Consider the following 22,874-nt stretch of genomic DNA (forward strand, 5'->3'; position numbering starts at 1 on the left):
TACCTGCTATGCCACACCGCCGATCCCTGGCTGTTCTATTTCTGATTCAGCTCCCTGCTAATGTGCCTGGGAAAGCAGCAGAAGATGGCCTACGTTTGGGCCCCTGTAACCCATGTGGGAGACTTGGATGGAGTTTGACTCCTGGCTTCAGCAAACCCCAGCTGCAGCCATTGAGGCCACTTGGTGAGTGGACCAGCAGATGAAAGATCTCTCTGTAACTCTGCCTTTGAAAAAAATAAGAAAATCTTTAAAAAAAAAATTCTTTATACTTAAGTATCACAACTATGTGGACAGTATCCAAGGAAGGAGAAATACAAGTATAAAAACAACAATATGGGGCCAACGCTGTGGCATAATAGGTTAAGCCTCCACCTGCGGTGCTGGCATCCCATATGGGTGCCAGTTCGAGTCCCGGCTGCTCTACTGCTGATCAGCTGCATGCTAATAGCTTAGGAAAGCAGAAGGAGATGGCCCAAGTGCTTGGGCCCCTGCACTCATGTGGGAGACCCAGAAGTTGTTCCTGGCTTTGGATTGGCCCAGTTCCAACCGTAGCAGCCATCTAGGGAGTAAAACAGTGGAAGGAAGACCCCTCTGTCTCTCCCTCTGTAACTGTCTCGCAAATATATAAATAAATCTTAAAAAAAAAAAAAAAAAAAAAGAGGGAAAATGTCCTAATAAACAGCTGAGAGTCCCAAGGGATTTACGACATTCCGTACAAACATCCTGTGATTTTTTTTTTTAATTTAAACCTAAATGGGACTTGATTATAGCCATATTCTTTTTTTTCTTTTCTTTTCTTTCTTTCTTTTTTTTTTTTTAAGATTTATTTGAAAGAGAGAAAAAGAGAGAGGGAAAGAGAAAGAGAGGTCTTCCACCTGCTGGTTCACTTCCCAAATGGCTGCAATAGCGAGGGAAGGGCCAGGCTGGAGCCAGGAGCCAGGAGCTTCTTCCAGATTTCCCATGTGGATGCACAGGTCCAAGCACTTGGGCTGTCCTCTGCTGCTTTCCCAAGCACATTAGCAGGGAGCTGGATTGGAAGTGCAGCAGCTGGGACTCAAACCAGCTCCCATACTGGATGTCAATGCTGCAGGGAGTGACTTAACCCACTATACCACAACACCCATCACTATAGCCATATTCTTAAGGAATCAGATAAACTTTGGTGAAACAGGTAAGAGGGAGTATAGATGTTTGATACAGCAGTTCAGAAGCCACTTGGACACCATAACTGGAGTGCTTGAGCTCAAAGTTCCAGCTCCACTTCCAATTTCAGCTTTCTGTTAATGCACACCATGTGAGGCAGCAGATGATGGCCCCTAGTAGGTGGGTCCCTGCCATCCACATGGAAGATCTGCATTGAGTTCCAGGATCCTGGCTTCACTCTGGCCCAGCCCCAGCTACTGAGGACATTTGAGGAATGAACTAGCAGATGGAAGATATCTCTTGCTCTCTGCCTTTCAAAAAAAAAAAAAAAAAAAAAAAAACTGTAATAATAAAAGAAGAACATGGATATTAGAAAACACAGACTGAATGAAGAAAACCAAAATAAGATAGGAAAAAATAAACCTTACATAGCATTATACTGAAGATATTTATCCTGCACTAATTAATCAATACCAAATAAGCTAAAATTTGTGGGAGAATATCAACTTTGAAATGTTACATCCGAGAGTTGCATTATTACAGAGTAAAGACATCCTAAAACACAGAGACAATTGATGCCAAGAAGACTATGGCATTAATAATAGGAAGAGTGATAGATTAAAAGACCAGTGATACAAAATGTGTACTGATCATGTGTATCTTAAGAATACAGGTTTTGGGAGTTGGTGTTAAGGTGCAGATTAAGCCACTGCCTGCAATAACAACATCCCATGAGAGTCCCAGCTGCTCCGTTTCCAATGCAGCTCCCTGCTAATGTGCCTAAAAACAGAGGAAGATGGACCAAGTACTTGTGGCCCCGCCATCCACCCGTGTAGGAGACTCTGATGAGAGTTCCAAGCTCCTGATTTTGGCATGGCTCAACCCCTGGCCATTATAACCATTTAGGGAGTAAACTGGCAGATGGAAGCTCTGTCTTTCCCTCTCACTCTGTAACTCTGCCTTTCAAATAAGTAAATCTTTTTTTAAAAAGAAAAAAAGGGATAGCTTTCATCTGTAGAAAAAAAAAATATATACATATATTGCACTTAGACTACTTGACAATAGTCTTTAGATTCTCACTCTGAAGAAACCAAAACTGGAAACTTAAAAGTCACAAGGATGTGGTTTAATACATGAAAGACAAAATGAAACTTGTACTAGAAATCTACCCCAACATTCACAGAAAAGGCCTCCATCCTAAATATACTCTTCACAATAGTAAATAAATGTACATTTGTATATTGTAAGGAAAAATCTTTAGGATATAGATATGTCCTTTTTTTTTTTTTTTTTGGTCCTTCAGTTTACAACCTTTTTTGTTTAATCAACCAAAACATTACTTGTTATGTTGCAATAAGAAGTTCTCTGCTCTAAAATACCCTCTTCCAGAATTGCAACCATAACAACAAAAAATTTTTAAAACATTTATTTATTTATTTGGAAGGTAGAGTCACAGGCAGAGATGGAGAGGGAAAGAGAAATGTTCTATATTCTGGTTCACTCCTCAAAGGGCTGCAACAGCCAGGACTGGACCAGGCTGAAGCCAGGAGCCAGGAACTCCATCCCAGGTCTGCCACATGAGTGGCAGGGGCCCAAGCACTTAGCCATCTTCTCCTACCTTCGCAGGTGCAATAGGAAGAAGCTGAATCAAAAAGGAGACAGCTGGGACTTGAATTGGCACTTGGATATGGATGCCAGCATCATAAGCTGCAGCTTAATCCACTGGACCACAAAGGCAGTCTCATAAATTTTTTTAAAAAACTATGATTTGCAGAAAGCAAAGTTAAATGTAGAATTACCAATATCAAAAACAAGATTAATGGATTAATGCATATTTAAATACTGGTGAGTCCAACAGAGTTTAAAATCAGGTATCATCTGGTTCAACTTTCCCCATTTTATAAGTGAAGATAAGGCTTACTTAATCTAAAATTGAGCTCTGTTCATAGCAGTGTACTATCTGTAAGGCACTCACATAAAAATCACTTCTACATTTAGCAATCTTAGTTATCTGAAGAACATCTAAATGATAAGACTTAATGGAAATTGTAAGGCAATAGAACCATTAAAAACTGCATATTTTGGGGTAGGTGTTGTTGCCACTGCTTACAATACATGTACATCCTATGTCAGAGGGCCAGCTCGAGTCCCGGCTACTCCACTTCTGATCTAGCTTCCTGCTAATGTGTCTGGAAGGCAGCATATTAATGGCCCATGTACTTGGGCCATGTAGGAGATGTGGATGGAGTTCGTGTCTCCTGCCTGCTGTGGCCATTTTGGGAAAGAACCAGTGGATGAAAGATCTCTTGTCTCTCCTCTGTCACCCTGCCTTTCAAATAAATGAAAAATAAATTTAACTGCATATTTTGGTGTCTCCTCCTGATAAAATTACAACTTTGACCACGAGGATCAGAAAAACTTTCCATTTTGAAAATAAGCTCTCACTGGGGCCAGCGCTGTGGCGTAGCAGGTTAACGCCCTGACCTGAAGCACCGGCACTCCATATGGGTGCTGGTTCTAGTCCCGGCTGCTCCTCTTCTTATCCAGCTCTCCGCTATGGCCTGGGATAGCAGTGGAAGATGGCCCAGGTCCTTGAGCCCCTGCACCCGCGTGAGAGACCTGGAAAAAGCTCCTGGCTCCTGGCTTCAGATCGGCACAGCTCTGGCCCTTGCAGCCATCTGGGAAGCGAATCAGAGGATGGAAGACCTCTCTCTGTCTCTACCTCTCTCTGTGACTCTGTCTTCCAAATAAATAAAAATAAATCTTAAAAAAATAAGCTCTCATAAATTGCTACATGTACAATTCCAAACAAAATGTTTATTAGTTATTTCCAAACTATAATGGTGATTAGCACTCAAATAACATTTCAACTCATCTTCAGTCTCTTAACTCCCAGCAATAGCACTGCAATCCTAATCAAAATCATTATTGTGAGAACTTGACAAGCTTGGATAGAAATGACACAGTATGGGGAGAAAAAAAGAAAAAGTTATGAGAGGGACCTGACTTGCCATATTAAAAATAAAATGCTAAGGCAACAGTATGGCACTGACACAAAATGAAAAGACGAAATAATATCAAACAGAATAGGCAGCATACAAAAAACAAACAAGTATGGGTACTTCAGGATATTAGTATAAAAGCAAGATGGCATGAGTTGTTTATAGCCTATTAATGGTACTGGGACTTAGAAACAACAAAATAAAAAACTATCAGATGGGACTTGAAATCTTGGGGGTTGAGTTGGTATAGTGGTGTAGCAGGTAAAGCCTCTGACCTGCAACATAGGCACCAGTTCACTGCTTCACTTCTGATCCACCCACGTCCCTTCTAAGGGCTTGGGAAAAGCAGAGAAGATGGCCCACGTGCCTGGGCCCCTGTCACCGTTGTGGGACAGGGGAGACCCAGATGAAGCTCCTGGCTCCAGGCTACTGCAGGCCCAGTTATGTAAGATCTCTCTCTCTCTCTCACTCACATACACACACACCCACCAGGTTAAGCCATCGCCTCAATGCCAGCATCCCACATAAGCACCGGTTAAAATCACAGCTGCTCCACATCCAATTCTGCTCCCTGCTAATGTGCCTGGGAAAGCAGTCAAAGACAGCCCGAGTACTTGGGCCCCTGCCACCAACGAGGGAGACCTGGATAGAATTCCATGCTCCTGGCCCTGACCCTGTACTGGCCACTGCAGCCATTTTGGGAGTGAACTAGTAGATGGAATTTTCTGTGTCTTTCCCTCTCTCTGTAACTCTGGCTTTCAAATCAATAAAATTAATCTTTAAAATAAAATCTCAACATGATAAAAGATACCAAATTGGGGCTGACGTTGTGGCACACTGGGTTAAGCTGTCACCTGCAATACTGGCATCTCATATGAGCACTGGTTTAAGTCCTGGCTGCTCTACTTCTGATCAGGATCCCTGCTAATGTGCCTGACAAAGAAGCTGAAGATGGCCCAAGTGCTTGGGCCCCTGCACCCATATAGGAGACCCAGATGAAGCTCTTGTTTCCTGGCTGTGGCCTAACCCCAGTTCTGGCTGTTGTAGCCATTTGGGGAGTGAAAGGATGGAAGATCAATCTCTGTCCGTGTCTCTCTCTCCCTAACTATAACTTTCAAATAAATAAATCTAAAATAAAATGCACACACATACAAGAACTACAAAAAGTTTATTTTAAAATAAAAGAGAGACACCAAATCAAAATCACAATATGTACAAAATACTTGTCAATCAGAAAGCAGCCCTCAGGTCCTTCTCTTAAGTCTTTTATCTGCCCTATAGAATTCTTCAAATGTGCAACAGAATTCAGCAAGTGTCAAACTGGGAAAAATGCATATAACTCAACACACACAAACCACCTAGCGGTGTTCTCATGAGTGATCTACCCTACCGCTATAGTCGCAGATTACTGAAATTATCCAGTAAGAAAAAAAAAGGAAATAATATCCAATTATAAGAGTATAAACAGGCAAACATTTGGACATACAGAAGTAAAATATCATTTGGACAAAAAAAAAGGCCGGTCAAAAAAATAAAAACATTGTCATCTCACACCAATCTTACTTGAAAAAGTGTATTAAAAAAGCCTGAAAGTATCCATTATGGCATAGATTTGAAGTAATGGGCATACTCATTATAAAGATAAGTGAAAATTACAATAGCCTTGCTGAAGGTAATTTTGTAATATGTTGCAAGACTGAAAATTTACACACCACTGATTCAGTAATTCCATTTCTAAAATGTCTAAAATGGAATATGGATAAAACATACACATACACATAATGATGTTTACGGCAAAACTATTTATAATGATGAAAAACATAACCATACCCATTGAAATATAAAGTGTGAAAATATGGTATACTCAAATAAAAGGAAAACCAAAAGCAACTGTTAAAAAAGTATTTTTATTCACTGAAAAAAAACTTAATGTTGTTAAAGACAAAAAGGAAGTTAACAGGATAAAACAGGTAGTACAATTCTATTTATAATCACTAAAATTATCTATATGTAAGTGTACAATGAAAGGTCTGAAAAGTTAAACACCAATTATTATCACTGGTACATTCTGGAGGTAGGTTGCTATGCTGAAAATTCCCCTTCTAGGAAACCTGAAGATGAAGGAGAATGGGCCTTCTTGCAGTGCTCATGCTTACATGATACAACCCTGCCTTTGGTTTGACTCTCACATAGATCCCTGATCCAAAGATGGTCAAATTTCTCTTCCAGAAACTCAAAATCTGAAGTGGTACAAAGGTAGAGTTTTTTAACAAAGGCCATATCCAAGCAATTTTTCTAGAAGTTTAGATAGAAACATTTGCTCATAAACTCCCTGGAGTTTCAAATCCTTTCTCTTCTTTGAGACTTGTTCTGTAAATACTTCAGTTTCCATGGACTATTCCAATATCCTTCTAATAAACAGTTCCTTTTCTCTTTCTCTGGTTATACTACCTAATATTAGTTTCTATCTTTTATAACTAAAAGATCTCCAATTCAGATAGTACGAAAGTAATAAAGGGAGCTGGTGCTTTAGCACAGTGGGTTAAGCCATGGGCCACAGGGACAGCATCCCATATGGCCGCTGACTTGAGTACCAGCTGCTCTACTTCCGATCCAGGTTCCTGCCAATGCACCTGGGAAAGCAGTGGACGATGGCCTGAGTCCTTGGGCCTCCGCACCCACGTGGGAGACCTAGAAGAAGCTCCTGGCTCCTGGCTTTGGCCTGACACAGCCCTAGTCGTTGCAGCCATTTGGGGAGTGAACCAGCAGATGGAAGAGCTCTCTCTCTGCCTCTTGTCTCTCCTTTTCTTGCTGTGTAATTATCTTTCAAATAAATAAATCTTTTTTTTAAAAAAAAAGTAATGGGGTAGGATAAGAGGGTAAAAGAAATAATTGTTTTATTCATATACTTCCATAATGCTCAAAATTTTTACAAGTATTCATTCACATTTTTAGAATTAAAATAAAGAGAGATACTGATTTCAATAACCACCATGTTCTTTTAGAAGTGTTTCCCAAATTGTCATTGATATTTTGAGAGCTATTGGCTGTGACTTAATGCCAATTTGTGTGACTACCTTATTCTTGTGAGTCTATTAAACACTAGCTTAACAACAAAAATATGGTTCAATGTAATATCACCAGCCTCAAATTCTAAAATCAATTTATTCAAAATATCATCATTAAGCCCAGGAAAATTTAAAAATCAAAATACCTCCAAGAGTGGCATTTCTTCAGTGATTATGGGATCTAATCGTCGATCAGGCCCGTATTTAATAGATGTTTTCTCTTCTTTTGTGTTATTAAGCCGAGGGCCTTGAATTTCTAAATCCTGTCTCCCTCGGACTGACATACTCAAGGAATGTTTTCCTGAAATGAAGAATAACCAATGTTTAAAGTAATTTGGTATGTTAACTGGCATCAATTTAACTTAAATTATAAATTTTGTTTCAAATAATTTCTAGAAAAATTTTAGACAATATGACTAATAAAAATTTAGAAAGAAAAAAGTAAATATATATTAACTGCACATTTAATATAACCTGTGATATGTTGCTTAATTTCTCATTTTGGATTTACTTATATTGCTGAAAGGTTACACATCACTAAACGGGAAATCCTTTGAAACCTATATTTAACCATAATACCTATTAACCAGAAAGATCTGAAAGAACTGCTAGCTGGACACAGACCAGGAGAAGAGATACATGTTTTCAAATGAAAAAATATTCAAAACACTGAATAGGTCAACTTTTCACTTTTACTAATATTCAAATATACAAGGGTATGAATTATTTCTGTGAAATAATTCTCAAGAGACTCCACAAAGAACATTAAATACTATATAGGTAGTTTTTTCAAAATTTAGCTTATTTAACACTTATATGAGATTTTCCCCCAAAAGCTTCCATTCAGTACATATGCATGTGAAAAAGGTAGGGTGTGCAACACTTTCCAGAAAGACAACTCACAGCCTTTAATGTGCTGAAGGCCATGGTGAAGATCCCAGATCACATAAGTGTAATACTTTTATTCCCCCACTTCATCAGACCCAAATCCCTACTAGCATTTTACATAACAATGAATTACTCCAAACACCAAAAAAAAACTCTGCATACAGGATTTAATAGTTCATTCAGGGTCTCCTTGCAATAATATTACATAACATACAAATTATGACATTAATGCACATACTTGCTATCTTAAATGAAACAATTACTACTTTTTATTGACAACCTTAACTCTGTGGAACCAGATGGATAATCTAGTTAAAGATAAATGAGAAAAGGAGCTTTAAAAAGTTTTTAACAGAGTGTACATGTGTGTATGCCCATGTTCTATATCAGAGTGTTTATGATGAAGTCCTACCTCCACTTTTTTTTTTTTTTTTTTGGACAGGCAGAGTGGACAGTAGAGGGAGACAGAGAGAAAGGTCTTCCTTTTTGCCGTTGGTTCACCCTCCAATGGCCGCCGCGGCTGGCGTGCTGCAGCTGGCGCACCGCGCTTTTCCCATGGCAGGAGCCAGGTGATTCTCCTGGTCTCCCATGGGGTGCAGGGCCCAAGAACTTGGACCATCCTCCACTGCACTCCCTGGCCACAGCAGAGAGCTGGCCTGGAAGAGGGGCAACCGGGACAGGATCAGTGCCCCGACCGGGACTAGAACCCGGTGTGCCGGCGCCGCAAGGCGGAGGATTAGCCTACTGAGCCGCAGTGCCAGCCCCACCTCCACTTTTGATTCAGCTTCCTGCTAATATACAGGGAGGCAGAAGATGATGGTCCAGGTATTTGGGTTTCTGCCACCGAAGTGGGAGACCCAGACATCAGCCTGGCCCAGTCCCAGTTATTGTAGGCGTTTGGGAAATCAAGCAGCAGATGGAAGAGCGATCTCTGTCTTCTTTCTCTCCCATATCACCCTCTCCCTGCCCCCTGTCACCCAGCCTTTCAAATACATAAATACAACTTTAAAACAATAAAAGGTCCTTAATATCCAGTTATCTTGCTTTAAAAACACACTAAATTAGCAGGAGTGTTTCTAAATAAATCTTATCTAGCACTCATCAACCAAGTAATACTAATATAGTACTAAAATGCAGATTACTATACTCAATTTTAATGAAATTTTTCTTTATAGTCTTTTAATTCTCATGCATTCGTTTCACTTTAAAAAACTGTATTCAATTATCCTAGCTATGTAAGCAACTAGAAATATTCAACTGAAGACTGACCAACACATCTTTCAAGTGTTCTAGAAGATTTTTCAATATTAATAACCAGCTTTTTTTTAGAAAATTCATGTCTATCAATGACTAGTCACCTTAATGTGTTACAAAACAAGATGCATCTAATAAAATGAAGGACTAAAAGTAGGCGGATTTATAGTAAACTTCCCATCCTGGCATCCAGTCAACCTAACCTCAAATAATTATACATACAAATTCAAGGAAATCTTAGATCTGGAAGCGTTCCCTGAATTTAAAAAATTTAAAAAGTGAACTTTGTTAAATATGTATTAATATATCTTATAGTTTCAAAAATTTGTAAAACATACTGCCTAGGGCACCAAGAATATCAGATAACCCTAAAGAATTACTCTCTTTACATATCTGATGATGGAATTTAAAGTATCTAACAACCAATGATATGGAAAACACTGATCTTAATTAAATTTGTTCCATATTTTATAAGAAGGAAATATTCAAAAAGTAGAATATGTTATGGTGTTTTTTGTTTTGGCAGGAGACATCTCAATCGATGGTTAGAATTTACTAAATTTGGACCGATAACCTTATGTAGAGCTTAAGAATTACCAAAGGTAATGTATCAGAAGGAAATAAAGTTGTTCATTTTTAAAGCTATGGCAGAGGTTAAAATAATCTAAATTGGGCTGTCATTGTGGCATAGTGGGCAAAGCTCTGGCCTGTAACACCAGCATCCTATTGGGTGCCGGTTCATGTCCCAGCTGTTCCACTTCTAATCCAGCTTCCTGATAATGGCCTGGGAAAGCAGTGGAATATGACCTAGGTACTTGAGCTGCTGATACTCACATGGAAAACCTGAAAGAGCCTCCTGATTCCTTGCTTCGGCCTAATCCAACTCTGGCCATTGTGACCATTTGGGGAGTAAACCAGTGGATGGAAAATCTCTCTTTCTGTCACTCCCTCTTTCTATGTAACTCTTTCAAATAAATAAATCAATCTTTTTTTAAAAAGAAATCTAAATTAGTTATTTTTACATCTGACTTAATGCCTTTTTCTAAATTCATTTAAACCTATTTTCAAAAACACCTCTTTCTGTTCACTAATTCTTTGGAATAATTCAAGTGTTAATTGTCTAATTTTATAGCAATGCTATAGCGTTACCTGTGTGACATCCAGGAAGAGCACCAATGCCATCTACTGTCAGAGAGCCCTGAATAGTGCCAAGATTATAAACAATTCCCAGAATATGCAGCTCCCCTATGTGATGGGGAAAGAGCTTTAGTCTTGCCTGTGGAAATATTTAAGTCACTCTTATTATGATTTCATATATCTTCAATAGAGCAATATGCAAATTCTGTAAATTCTGTAATGTTGTAGACATATAAACTTATGACTGCACTTTTGAATATCAGTTTTTCTTACAGAAAAGCATCTTCTTCAAAAGAAAATCCTAAGTTCAATAACTGTAGCCTGGATCCTTAATACTTTGAGTAAAAAAATTAAAATACTCTGGCCAACTAAAGAAATATTAAATTACCACATTGACACAAAGAAAAAAGTAAAACCTACACCAGGTCTCTAAGGAAATTAAATTAAAGACCACGGTAGGGACAGGTATTGTAGCACAGTGGGTTAAGCTACCACTTGAGACACCTGCATCCCATATCAGAGTGCCTAGTTTGAGTTTCAGTCACTCTGCACTTCCGATATAGCTCCCTGCTAATGCACCAGGGAGGCAGCAGATGATAATCCAAATACTTGGGTTGTCACCTCTGTTGGAGACCCAGAAAGAGTTCCTGGCTCCTGGCTTCCACCTGGCCTAGACCTCGCTGTTGCAACCACTTGGGGAGCAAATCGGCAGATGAAAGATTTCTGTCTCTCTGCCTTCCAAATAAATAAATCCTTCATTAAAAAAAAAAAAAAAAAAAAAAAAACTACAAACATACTTTTCCCACCAATATCTTCCTAAACAATTCCAGCTTCCTAATCTTCCAAAGTTTACTTTTTTAAGAAATACATATAAAAGATTTGTGTAATTAGGCCAATTTTTAAATTTTCAGCTTACTTTTAAAAGGACATCATAAGAAAAAAAGAATGATGAAATAATTACCACTTTAGATTCTTCGCAATTAATTAAAAATTCAGAAATAACTTCTGTTCCAATCATTTTAGGCTCACTTGTAACCTGAAAAATAAGTTACTTTATAAAATACACATTCTAAAAATAAAACATCATATTATTACATTAATACTCTGGTAGACCAATACTTAAAAAAACAGTAACAATAATGAAACGTAGCATTTACTAAGTTAACATTTACTAGGTTTTAACTACACCTGGAAAAAAGCCATGCTGTGCTAGGCACTTGCTATTTCTTTTTCATTTTGTTCAGTCCAACTCAAGTGAGAAGTGATCTATCTATTCAAAGATGTAGCCACCAAGACAACACCTCAAGAGAAAAAATTGAGCAGCTTACAGTCAGCAGTGGCCAAAATGGTCATTTAATTTAATCTTTACAGTAAGAGCCAATTTCTCCCAGATTTAGTTCCAACCACACTCTCTGCAAATTGGTAAATCACACACAGAACAGATGACGGCAGCTTAAGTAGGATGCAGAAAAGATAGGTGGTCAATAAAAGCAGTGAAAGAGAAAGGAAGGCCTGTTTTCTCCAAACCAATGACATTTTAAGGGGCTAGAGTCTCTAGTTATGTAGTAAAGCAGACTTTACTAGTTCTCATGAAAAGCAAACCTGATCCTCAAAAATACTATTTTACTCTTACCATGAAATTAGTTATTTGACAAGAAATAAAAATCAAATCTCCCTAAATTCCAGTTCAGCATTTTAGTCTATCACCAGCAGAAACTCATAAAAAAATGCAAAAAGTTTGAAATTTATAGGAAAAATTTTGTTTTAAAAATATTTCACAACACACAATGAAAAAATTTCATGTTATTTTATTAACTCACCTCTAAAATCTTCAACCTGACTAGAAATCAATGAAATGCAGACACCAGCGTTGTGTTGTAGCAGGTTAAGCTGCTGCCTGCAATGCTGGCATCCCATATGGGGGCCTATTCAAGTTCCAGCTGCTCTACTTCCAATCCAGCTCCCTGCAAATGCATCTGGGAAAGCAGCATAGGTAGACCCGAGCGCTTTAGGCCCCAAACCCATGTGGAGACCTGGATGAAGCTCCTGACTCCTGATATTGGCCTGGCTCAGCTATCTGGGGAATGAACCACCAGACGGAATAGCTCTCTCTCTGTCTTTCCCTCTCTAACTCTGCCTTTCAAATAAACAAAATAAATCTTTTTTAAAAAAAAAAAGAAGTGGAAAATAAAATAGTAAGATGTATCTTTTACCCATAAAATCAACAGGCTCTTTTTTTTTTTTTTTTTTTTGACAAATAATAATGCTTAATATTACAAAGATGAGAAAACCAACCCCATGTGGTGCTGGTGAGAAGCTTGCTCAAAAATCAATATGTATTAAAATAATTACTCCCTAGAGTCTCCTAATTTCATGCCTACAACTCTTTCCTACAGAAATAGTCTGAAGGCCAAAAATAAAGCATAAAAATATTCACCACTCGGGGCTGGCGCTGTGGCGCAGTGGGTTAAAGCCCTGGCTTAAAGCACCGGCATCCCATATAGGCACTGGTTCGAGTCCCGCCTGCTCCACTTCCAATCCAGCTCTCTGCTACGGCCTGGTAAAGCAGTAAAAAGATGGCCCAAGTCCTTGGGCCCCTGCACCCATGTGGGAGACCCAGAAGAAGCTCCTGGCTCCTGGCTTCAGATCGGCGCAGCTCTGGCCATTGCAGCCAATTGGGGAGTGAACCATTGGATGGAAGACTCTCTCTCCCTCTCTCTCTCTCTCTCTTTCTCTCTGCTTCTCCTCTTTCTGTGTAACTCTGACTTTCAAATAAATAAATAAATCTTTTAAAAAAAATATCCACCACAGAATTACTGTGACAATAAACAAATGAAAACTAAAACATCAATGACAGAATAGCTTATAATTCATCTACATGATAGAACACTAAACAAAAATGAAATGTTTAGGAATTTTATTCAGAAAACACATAAAACACAATGCAAAAAGCAACATACATAATATTAAGGAATGTCAAACATAAGGGAACATCAAAAAGTTCAGAGAAAATGGTCTTAAAAGGTAAGTTTAATTTACTGCAAAAACTTTTTTTTAAATTTATATGAAGACTTTTATAATACACAGTTTCCATGAACTTTTTGGAAACTCCCCACTTTTATATGAGAGAAACAAATAAATGTCAATAATTAGAAAGACATATAGCAAAATGTTGCAACAATTACTTATATATATATTTGGAAGACAGTTTTATTCCTTATGCTTTTCTATCTTCTTAATTTTCAACAATAGCTCACTGGATAGAAGTTGAAATGTTATTATAACATCCATTAGGCTATAACTGAAACATGCTTATTACAAATACCTTTTAATAACTTACTAGTTCTTTAACTTCTTCTTTATCCTTTCCAGGGAAATTTTCAGGATGAAACTTCCAGAGCAATGACAAATCAGTTAACAAAAGGGGAACCTTCAAAGGGTTTCTAAAAGCCACTTCGACTGTAATTGGTTCTATAAAAGAAAGATCTAAATTACTAACTTTAATAAACCTCACATCTCACCCTAAGTTTTGATTCTCTAAACACACCTTGCTTTCATAGCTCTGCATTCTTGCCTAAATTATCCTTTACTAGCTTGTAAATATCCATATCCCATTTTAAAATCACCCTCTTTGGATTTCTCCAATTTCTTTGTACAAAAGAATGTTATTCCCTCATGAATATTCCAACATCACACAGAATATATAGATACTTGAGTTACATTGGGGTTATGTCCTAATAAAGCCATAAATTGGAAATATCATAAGTTGAAACCTATTCAATACACCTAAAATACCAAACATTATAACTTAATACAGCCTACCTTCAGCATGCTCACAACACTTATATTAGCCTACACCTGGGCAAAACTACCTAAAATAAAGCCCATTTTTAATGAAGTATTGAATACTTCATTTAATTTATTGAACACTCTACTGAATGTGAAAAAACAAAATGGTGCTTTGTATTACTAGCTTAAGAAATAACCAAACTGCAAAGTAGTTTCTACTGAATGTGTATTTTTCTGTTTCTTCTTAAAGTGCATAATTGCATTGCTCCAAAGGTCTAGCACTGAAACTTTCTGCAAACCTCCATTAATGACTACTGCATAAAATGAGGCAGGGAGTTGAAAAGTACAGCTGTCACAAAGTTTCTATTCTTTACTCCAGTTTCAAGTGTGGATCACACTCCAGCTTTCCCATCAGGATATTAACTCTCACTCAGCTGTGTAACGAATGTGCATTGTTTGGACACAATACACATACATCTGTATACATCTGTACTTGTACTAGCACCCACTCTGTTTGGTTGCATAAACGCACCTCAGTAAATTACATATTCCTAATTTATTTTTACATTTGCTGCCTCCAGTAACATGCTATACACTGTAAATTAAATTAAATCTGCTTTAGGTGAAACAAAAAAGCACAGTTAAAAATTCAAATATATCACCTTCCACAACAGCAAGTGGAAATCTTGAGTTATCTGAATAGCTGTTCAAACAATATTGTGTGGGATAGAAATTGGAGGGAATTACTCCTTTGTTAACCACAGCTACCACTTGCTCTTCAAGTTCCCGCCACTGTTGAGAGGATTCAGAGTCATATTCTTGATCAAGACTTACATGAGTAGCTGCTTGCTTTTCACCTAAGAAAATAAGTATCACAATTAAATACACATGTCTGCACATCTGTCACCAAATAAAACATTTTAGATAAAAATTGAAATTATCCAATTCATATATACAGTCCTGCCTATTTCCAATTCTATGAGTGAAAATATACTTATATTAATATATACTAATAGGCCTGCACCGTGGCTCACTTGGCTAATCCTCCGCCTGCGGTGCCGGTACCCTGGGTTCTAGTCCCAGTTGGGGACTCTTCCCTCTGCTGTGGCCAGGGTGGGCAGTGGAGGATGGCCCAAGTGCTTGGGCCCTGCGTCCGCATGGGAGACCAGGAGGGGGCACCTGGCTCCTGGCTTCTGATCGGTGCAGCACACCTACTGTGGCAACCATTTGGGGGGTAAACCAACGGAGGGAGGACCTTTGTCTCTAACTCTGTCTAACTCTGCCTGTCAAAAATAAATAAATACATATATATACACTAATATAATATGCATTTATATTAATATATATTACACTCATACTAATAATATAATAAAAAACATTATAAAATATACTTAATGAAACTTAGCTTAAAAATTGATATTCTTTTCCTCCTGACTCTGAAAGAATGCATTTTCCCTAGGCTCCACAAATAATTTTTGTATGAAATATTTCAAACAATATTTACAGAAAAGGTCTGTAGAATAATATAGCAAACAGTTGTATATTGAGCTTTGTTAAATGCCAACATTTTTTTAGAAGATTTTTATTTATTTGATAGGAAGAGTGACAGAGAGGGAGAGACAAAGAGTTTTTCCATCTACTTGTTCTCTCCCCAAATGGCTGCAACAGCTGGGAGCTGGGCCAGCTGGAAACCAGGAGCCCTGAATTCCATTTGGATCTTCCACATGGGTGGCAGCAGCCCAGGCATTTGGACCATCTTCTACTGCCTTCCCAGGTACATTAGCAGGCAGCTGGATCCAATGCGGAGCAGCTGGGACTCGAACCAGTGTTCACATGGGATGCTAATATCACAGGTTGCTTAACCCACTGCGTCACAATGTTAACTCCCCAAATGTCAACTTCTGTCACATGGTCCTGTTTTTTCATAAATGGATGTTATCTGTGTTGGCCCTATTTTTTCATAAATGTATGATGCCCTCTCCACAATTCTCACCAATCCCTTCAGTCTCCCTCACCCCAATGGCATCACTTTTGCCAGAGCTATTCTGAAGATGAAGTGCATCACTCTCATCCATGATATTTTATCACATATGAATGACAAACAATGCATTAAAATTGGCTTGTGTGTTTGAAAGTTACACTGTAACTGAATTTTTGCACTTGACATTATACGATGGGAATTATCCATAATCAAACATGTAGAGGGGCCAGTGCTGTGGCACAGCGGGTTAAAGCCCTGGCCTGAAGTGCTGGCATCCATATGGGTGCCGGTTCTAGTCCCAGCTGCTCCTCTTCTTATCCAGCTCTCTGCTATGGCCTGGGATAGCAGTGGAAGATGGCCCAAGACCTTGGGCCCCTGCACCCATGTGGGAGACCCAGAAGAAGCTCCTGGCTTCTTGCTTCGGATCGGCGCAGCTCTGGACGTTGCGGCCATCAGGGGAGTGAACCATCGGATGGAAGACCTCTCTCTGTCTCTACCTCCCTCTGTAACTCTGTCTTTCAAGTAAATAAAATAAATTTTTTTAAAAAATGTGGAAGCATGAATCCTGCAGCGTGAATCCATTATACGAATAAAACAAAATATACCAAAATGTATCAATTCCTTCTCTACCAAGAATTTTAGTTTTTTGACTTTTTTTTTGACTATTAAAAACACTGCTTCCAGGTTCTAGTCCTGGTTGGGGCGCCGGTTCTGTCCCAGTTGTTCCTCTTCCAGTCCAGCTCTCTGCTGTGGCCCAGGAGGGCAGTGGAGGATGGCCCAAGTGCTTGGGCCCTGCACCTGCATGGGAGACCAGGAGGAAGCACCTGGCTCCTGGCTTTGGATCTGCGCAGCTCTGGCCGTGCCGGCCATTTGGGGAGTGAGCCAATGGAAGGAAGACCTTTCTCTTTCTCTCTCTCTCTCTCACTCTGCCTATCCAAAAAAAAAAAAAACAAAAACAAAAAAAAAACCCACAATGCTGCTATAAACATGCTATTTTTTTAAAAAACATCAAATTATCTCTCAAAGAGAAACATTAAGCTGAAATACAAAAATGTTTAAAATTATAAAAGTTTATTTTAACATGAATCAACAGTCTTAATATACTTATAATTTTGGCCCCATAAAGCTATTCTAGGGCTAAATTCTAAAGAAATTATTCTATATTTAAAAAAAAGAAAAAAAGCAAGGGTCCAGCATTTTGGCGTAGCTTTGGCCTGGCCCATCCTCACCACTGCAGTCCATTGTGGAGTGAACCAGAGGGTGGAAGATATCTCTCTGTCTCTCCCTCTCTCTGTAACTCAGACTTTCAAACAAACTTTTTTAAAAAAATTAATAGATTTCAAAAAGGAAGCCTTAAAACAAGATGGGTAACTGTTCTCTGCTTTTACGCACATTTGAAAATTTCCACAATAAAAAGCTACCCATTATACAGGAAGATGTCCACCACAGTATGATTTTATATAACCAAAATGATGGAGGGGAGAGGTGTCTGGCACAGCAGGTAAGACTCCACTTAACTGTATCAGAGTGACTGGGGTCCAGCCTCAGCTCTGCTCCAATTCCAACTTCCTGCTAATGTGCACTCTGGAGGTAACACGTGATGGCTAAAGTATTTGTGTTCCTCTCATCCAGAACTTGGGAGACCTGGATGGGGTCCCTTGGTCCTGCTTCTACCTGGCCCAGACCCAACTGTCGAAGGCATTTGGGGCATGAACCAGTAGATGGGAGATTTCTTTCTCCTTCTGTCACTTTCTTTCTCTGTCTGGTTTTCAAAGTAAATTTTAAAAAGATACAAACAATCTAATAAACATTAAACTACTTTATATAAATTAAATGAAGTATTTCACAAATATTAAAAATATTTATTAAAATTATGTAATAACAGCAATTTTTATGTGAAAAATATTATGCAAGAAAAGCTGTTATAATTATGACTGTTTTGTTTTCATTGTTTTTAGTTTTTAAGGTTAGAATGAAAAGCAGTCAAGTAGTAGCTATCTTCAGGTACCAGGACAATCAGTGAAGTGGTATAGTTATTTATTTTCCTATACTCAACTACACATCATTTTTTTATGGTGAAAGGAAAAAGTAAACTTAAAAAAATTGTCATTGGCCGGCGCCGTGGCTCAACAGGCTAATCCTCCGCCTTGCGGCGCCGGCACACTGGCTTCTAGTCCCGGTCGGGGCGGATTCTATCCCGGTTGCCCCTCTTCCAGGCCAGCTCTCTGCTATGGCCCGGGAAGGCAGTGGAGGATGGCCCAAGTGCTTGGGCCCTGCACCCGCATGGGAGACCAGGAGAAGCACCTGGCTCCTGGCTTCGATCGGCGTGATACGCCGGCCGCAGCGGCCATTGGAGGGTGAACCAACGGCAAAAAGGAAGACCTTTCTCTCTGTCTCTCTCTCTCTATCCACTCTGCCTGTCAAAAAAAAAAAAAAAAAAAAATAGTCATTAAATAATGAGGCCAAATAAAACTTTACTAACCATCTGCTGGTCGTCTGTCATGTCCAAAGAAAACCCGTGTCGCTGAACTGTTAATGTACGGTACAGGAAGTTGTGGTAAAGGACCATCTGGAGAGAGCTGACTCACATTCTGGGAAAAATAGGAAAGAAAAGAAGCCATTGAGAAAAACTACATTTTCTTAATGTATGTTTCCTCATCTTTAAAATACGTACAAGGTATTAGAGACATGTTAAGCAAAAATATTAAATATATAGTTTTACTTACTATAACACAGTCATAAAATTTTACAACTAAGAACTTCAGTCATCACTTATTCTGGCCTCAAGAGAACTTCCAAAGGTTCCTCAACTAGTTAGTTCTCTTTTAAGGTTAAACATTCAAGTATTATTTTTGTATGCACTTTGCTTCCTGTGAGTCATGCTATCTGCCAAAATTCTAACTCATCTGGCTTCAAATTAATAAAAGTCTAACATGATAGATATTTTCTGCAGAATAGATCACAATTACAACTCTTGTCTCAGTGAAATATTCTTTCTTCCTAGTAATTTTTCTGGGCTATCGCATAATAACCTATTTTCCACAGATCCATACCTTCTTCTCTTTTCTATGAAAAAAAAGGGCACATATGTTGACAAGTGATGGTGAAAGGAGTCACTTTTACTGTAAGATCAATTGTGATACTATAAAAACACAACAAAGACACAAGCCAGAAAGCTTGTGGTATCATTTTTTTATGATTCTGATAGCCACAAATCAAATGTTTATTGAAATATTAAAATTATCTTTGAAGAAAATGAGGGGCAATGCAACCCAAATCTATGACCAAGAGGCCTAGCCAGCCACAACTTTATTACAATAGTTAAATATATTCTAATATAAGTATCTTAAGAAACAGTAACAAATATACTCTTTTGCTGAAAATAACCCCTATACACAATGGCAATATCTATTCCCGAAAATAAGTACTCACCTTATAAACATAAAGATATTCTCTAAGGAAGGTGCCCTGTTGAGCAGCAGACTGTTTACTTTCATTGATTAAAATATGCCTGAATGCAGACACAGCATTGTCCAATTGCCTAAGCGTATAGGACTGGCGCCCAATAGTGAAGTTAATGTGATCCTCTGCAAGAGACCAGCCTTTCCCTTTGTAAACTTGCATGGCTTGACAATAGCAACGTAAAGCATGTTTCTTCTGTAAGAAAATAATTAAAGTATTATAATACAAATCTTGAACTGAAAAAAATAAATACACACACACACATATAGAATCAATAACTGGTTCTTCCTTTAATAGGGAATGAGAAAAATGAAATTAACATTGATGGCAATCCCTCACAATTATATATGGAATATATAACACCTTATAGATTAAGTTTGTGTATGTTTATGGTGAAGAAAAGCAGAAAACACGAAGCGAAAGAGATACCACTCTGTTATGGCATCCACTCACTATTTCTCTGAGCAGCATCTTAAAAGGTAAACTTCAGAAGCAAGTGCTCACCTCTCAACTTGGCTTTACCTACCTTGAATTCTTTCTGGGGAAAGGCAAACTAATAATTTTCAACATCTAAAATGGCAAGTTGATTTCACTAATATTATGATTAAAAAAAAAAAAAAAAAGACAGTTCAGTACATTTTCAAAGAATTTTTTGAGGCCACTGCTGTGGCTTAGTAGGCTAAGCCTCCACCTGCAGCACCAGCATCCCATATGGGCACCTGTTCATGTCCCGGCTGCTTCTCTTCCAATCCAGCTCTCTGCTATGACTTGGGAAAGCAGTAGAAGATGGCCCAAGTGCTTGGGCCCCTGAACCCTTGTTGGGGACCAGGAAGAAGCTCCTGGCTTCGGATCAGCCCAGCTCTGGCCACTGCCACCATTTGCTAATGAGCAGGTGAAAGATTCTCTCTCACCCTCTCCTCTTCTCTTTCTCCCTTTCAAATAAATAAATGAAATCATTTTAAAAAATAATTTTTCCTATCCAGGAAGTACTTCTATAAAACTTTCTTTATCCTTGCTTGCAATCAAAGACTTTCACTGAATTTATGTGGTCACATATGCCATATGCCACATTTGCATAGGTCAACCTTAATTTTTTGCTATACTGGCCCAGCCATGGTGACTTCCACCTGTCTGTCTCCCACAACTCAATAGTCAGTACTGTGACCAGAAGAGATTATGCCTTACAAAATTCAGATATAGTATTGGCTTCCTCTTTAGGATGCTGTCTGCAAATATGAAGATGCACATGTTCAGTGTACCTACTGAAGTACTGAGAACATCAAGAGATTAAAATCAATATGTTATAAAGAATATATTCAGAATGAAAAATTGTACAGAATTCCAAAACCTTATGACTATTGCAATAAAACTGCAAAACCTCCTATGGCAATAAATGTCACCAATAAACAAGCTCAAAAGAAGACTACCACATTTCTTACAGCAAAGCAAGCAGCAGTATATTTGACAGAAAAGATGACCAAAAAAGGGGAAACAGGAAATTCATGGTGATTAAGACCATTATTTTAAAAAAAAAAATTTTTTTAAAACACACCTGGCCCAGCCCCACTCATTGTAACCTTTTGGAGAGTGAACCAGCAGATAGAAGACTCTCTCTCTCTCTCTCGCTGCCTTTCAAATAATAAATCTTTATAAATAAATAAAGTCCCAAAGAAAAGGTCCAAGTTTCAGTCAATCACAATTAAAGGAGACAGATTTTATCTAGATCTGTCTGTGGAATCACCAAGTTCTACTCACTTGTCACCTCTACTCAACTAATGGAAGACTTGGACACACTGAAGAAGTCACTCCATTTGAAATGATCAATGATTATAGGAAAAACCCTTAAGACATTGCAGAGTTGAAAGCTGATGTTCAACATCAAAAATCTCCAATGAGAGCCAAAATCAACCACAGAGAAAAAAATGCAATTAAAAAATTGTAGTGTAAAAAACAAAGAGGCTGTAAAGCAGGCAAGTACCTACTCTGTTCAAAGGCAAGAAGTCTAATAAGTCAGGAATAGTAATGTCCATTTAGGAGTTTCCAGAGCATATGGAGCCATGAATCAGAATTAGGGGCTTGGTTGTTAGTTTATAACTGATAGCTGTTTTAAGAAATTTAACTTTTTATGGTTATTTTATACCACTGCATTGGGCTGACTGAAAACATACAGCGTATGCCAAAACTACATGCATGAGAACTGCTGTTTTGGTATTGTTTGGTAGTGATAGTTTGGCAATTTTCTTTTTTCCAGTGCTACATCCCATCGCAACCATAAGCAAACAGGTGGTATTAATTATCACTGCCATCCTCTGAATTCAGACAATTTCCATCTTAAAACTAGAAGGTGGTGCCACAAAGAATTTTTCCTTACTAATCCCTGTGTCAGCATACATTCTTGTACCCACTACTCCTGAAAGGAGTTATTATAAATTTTGAATCATGCATAGTCAAAATTGTCTTTGTGGGTTTTGAAAAACGTATTTTCTTGAATAAGGAATAAAGAAATCAAATAAAAGTCATTTGTCACTTGATAGCCTGCAGTGAGACCAACTTATCTCTTTTGTGATATTCCTACAACGATATCAAATTTGAATTGTCATGAGAAAAATATTGTAAAACTTAATTTAAAAACTCCACAAAATAATTGTCCTGTGATCTTCCTAAATGCCAAGGTCATAAAGTCAAAGGATCCTTGAACTGACAAAGAACAAAAGTTTTTAGAGAAAGAATACTCTTCTGTATTATGGTTACAAGGGAGAAAAGTTCTTCTATCTACAAAATAGAAAATACATACTAAAGTATGAGGGCAATAGGCACAAGGCAGGCTGGAGGTGGGGGATATAATGTACCTCATAGATGGCTCAGATTTAAAAACAAAAATTTCTAATGGATGCAACTGGAAGACATCATGTTGAGCGAAATAAGCTGGACACAGGAAGACAAATACCGCATGTGCCCCCTTATATGTGGGAACTAAAATTAAAAGCAAAAAACAAAATGCCTGAGTGTATCAGTATTGCTGGAGATACAGTTTTGTAAAACTTTGTTTTATACCTTTGTCAAGTTAAGGTTATGCTACTGAAGTTTTAATAATGTGATTATTTTAAAATTTACTGTATATGAGTGAAATGGTCATTTCTTGATGCAATT

General features: G+C 38.1%; 1 protein-coding gene across 3 annotated transcripts in view; it reads right to left on the bottom strand.

Annotated features, from left to right (window-relative positions):
- The window catches only part of TRAPPC8 (trafficking protein particle complex subunit 8), a 121,448-nt gene that overhangs the window by 44,536 nt on the left and 54,038 nt on the right, over positions 1 to 22,874 (bottom strand). For all 3 annotated transcript variants that reach the window (XM_062201509.1, XM_062201508.1, XM_062201510.1), the window contains 7 exons: positions 19,695 to 19,919; positions 18,745 to 18,853; positions 14,944 to 15,138; positions 13,833 to 13,963; positions 11,454 to 11,528; positions 10,505 to 10,631; positions 7,360 to 7,514 (listed from right to left, as the gene is read on the bottom strand). In XM_062201509.1, the coding sequence (XP_062057493.1) occupies positions 7,360 to 7,514; positions 10,505 to 10,631; positions 11,454 to 11,528; positions 13,833 to 13,963; positions 14,944 to 15,138; positions 18,745 to 18,853; positions 19,695 to 19,919 (1,017 nt within the window). The remainder of the gene's footprint in view (positions 1 to 7,359; positions 7,515 to 10,504; positions 10,632 to 11,453; positions 11,529 to 13,832; positions 13,964 to 14,943; positions 15,139 to 18,744; positions 18,854 to 19,694; positions 19,920 to 22,874) is intronic.

The sequence above is a fragment of the Lepus europaeus genome, chromosome 9 (genome assembly GCF_033115175.1).
Source record: "Lepus europaeus isolate LE1 chromosome 9, mLepTim1.pri, whole genome shotgun sequence".
NCBI lineage: Eukaryota > Metazoa > Chordata > Mammalia > Lagomorpha > Leporidae > Lepus > Lepus europaeus.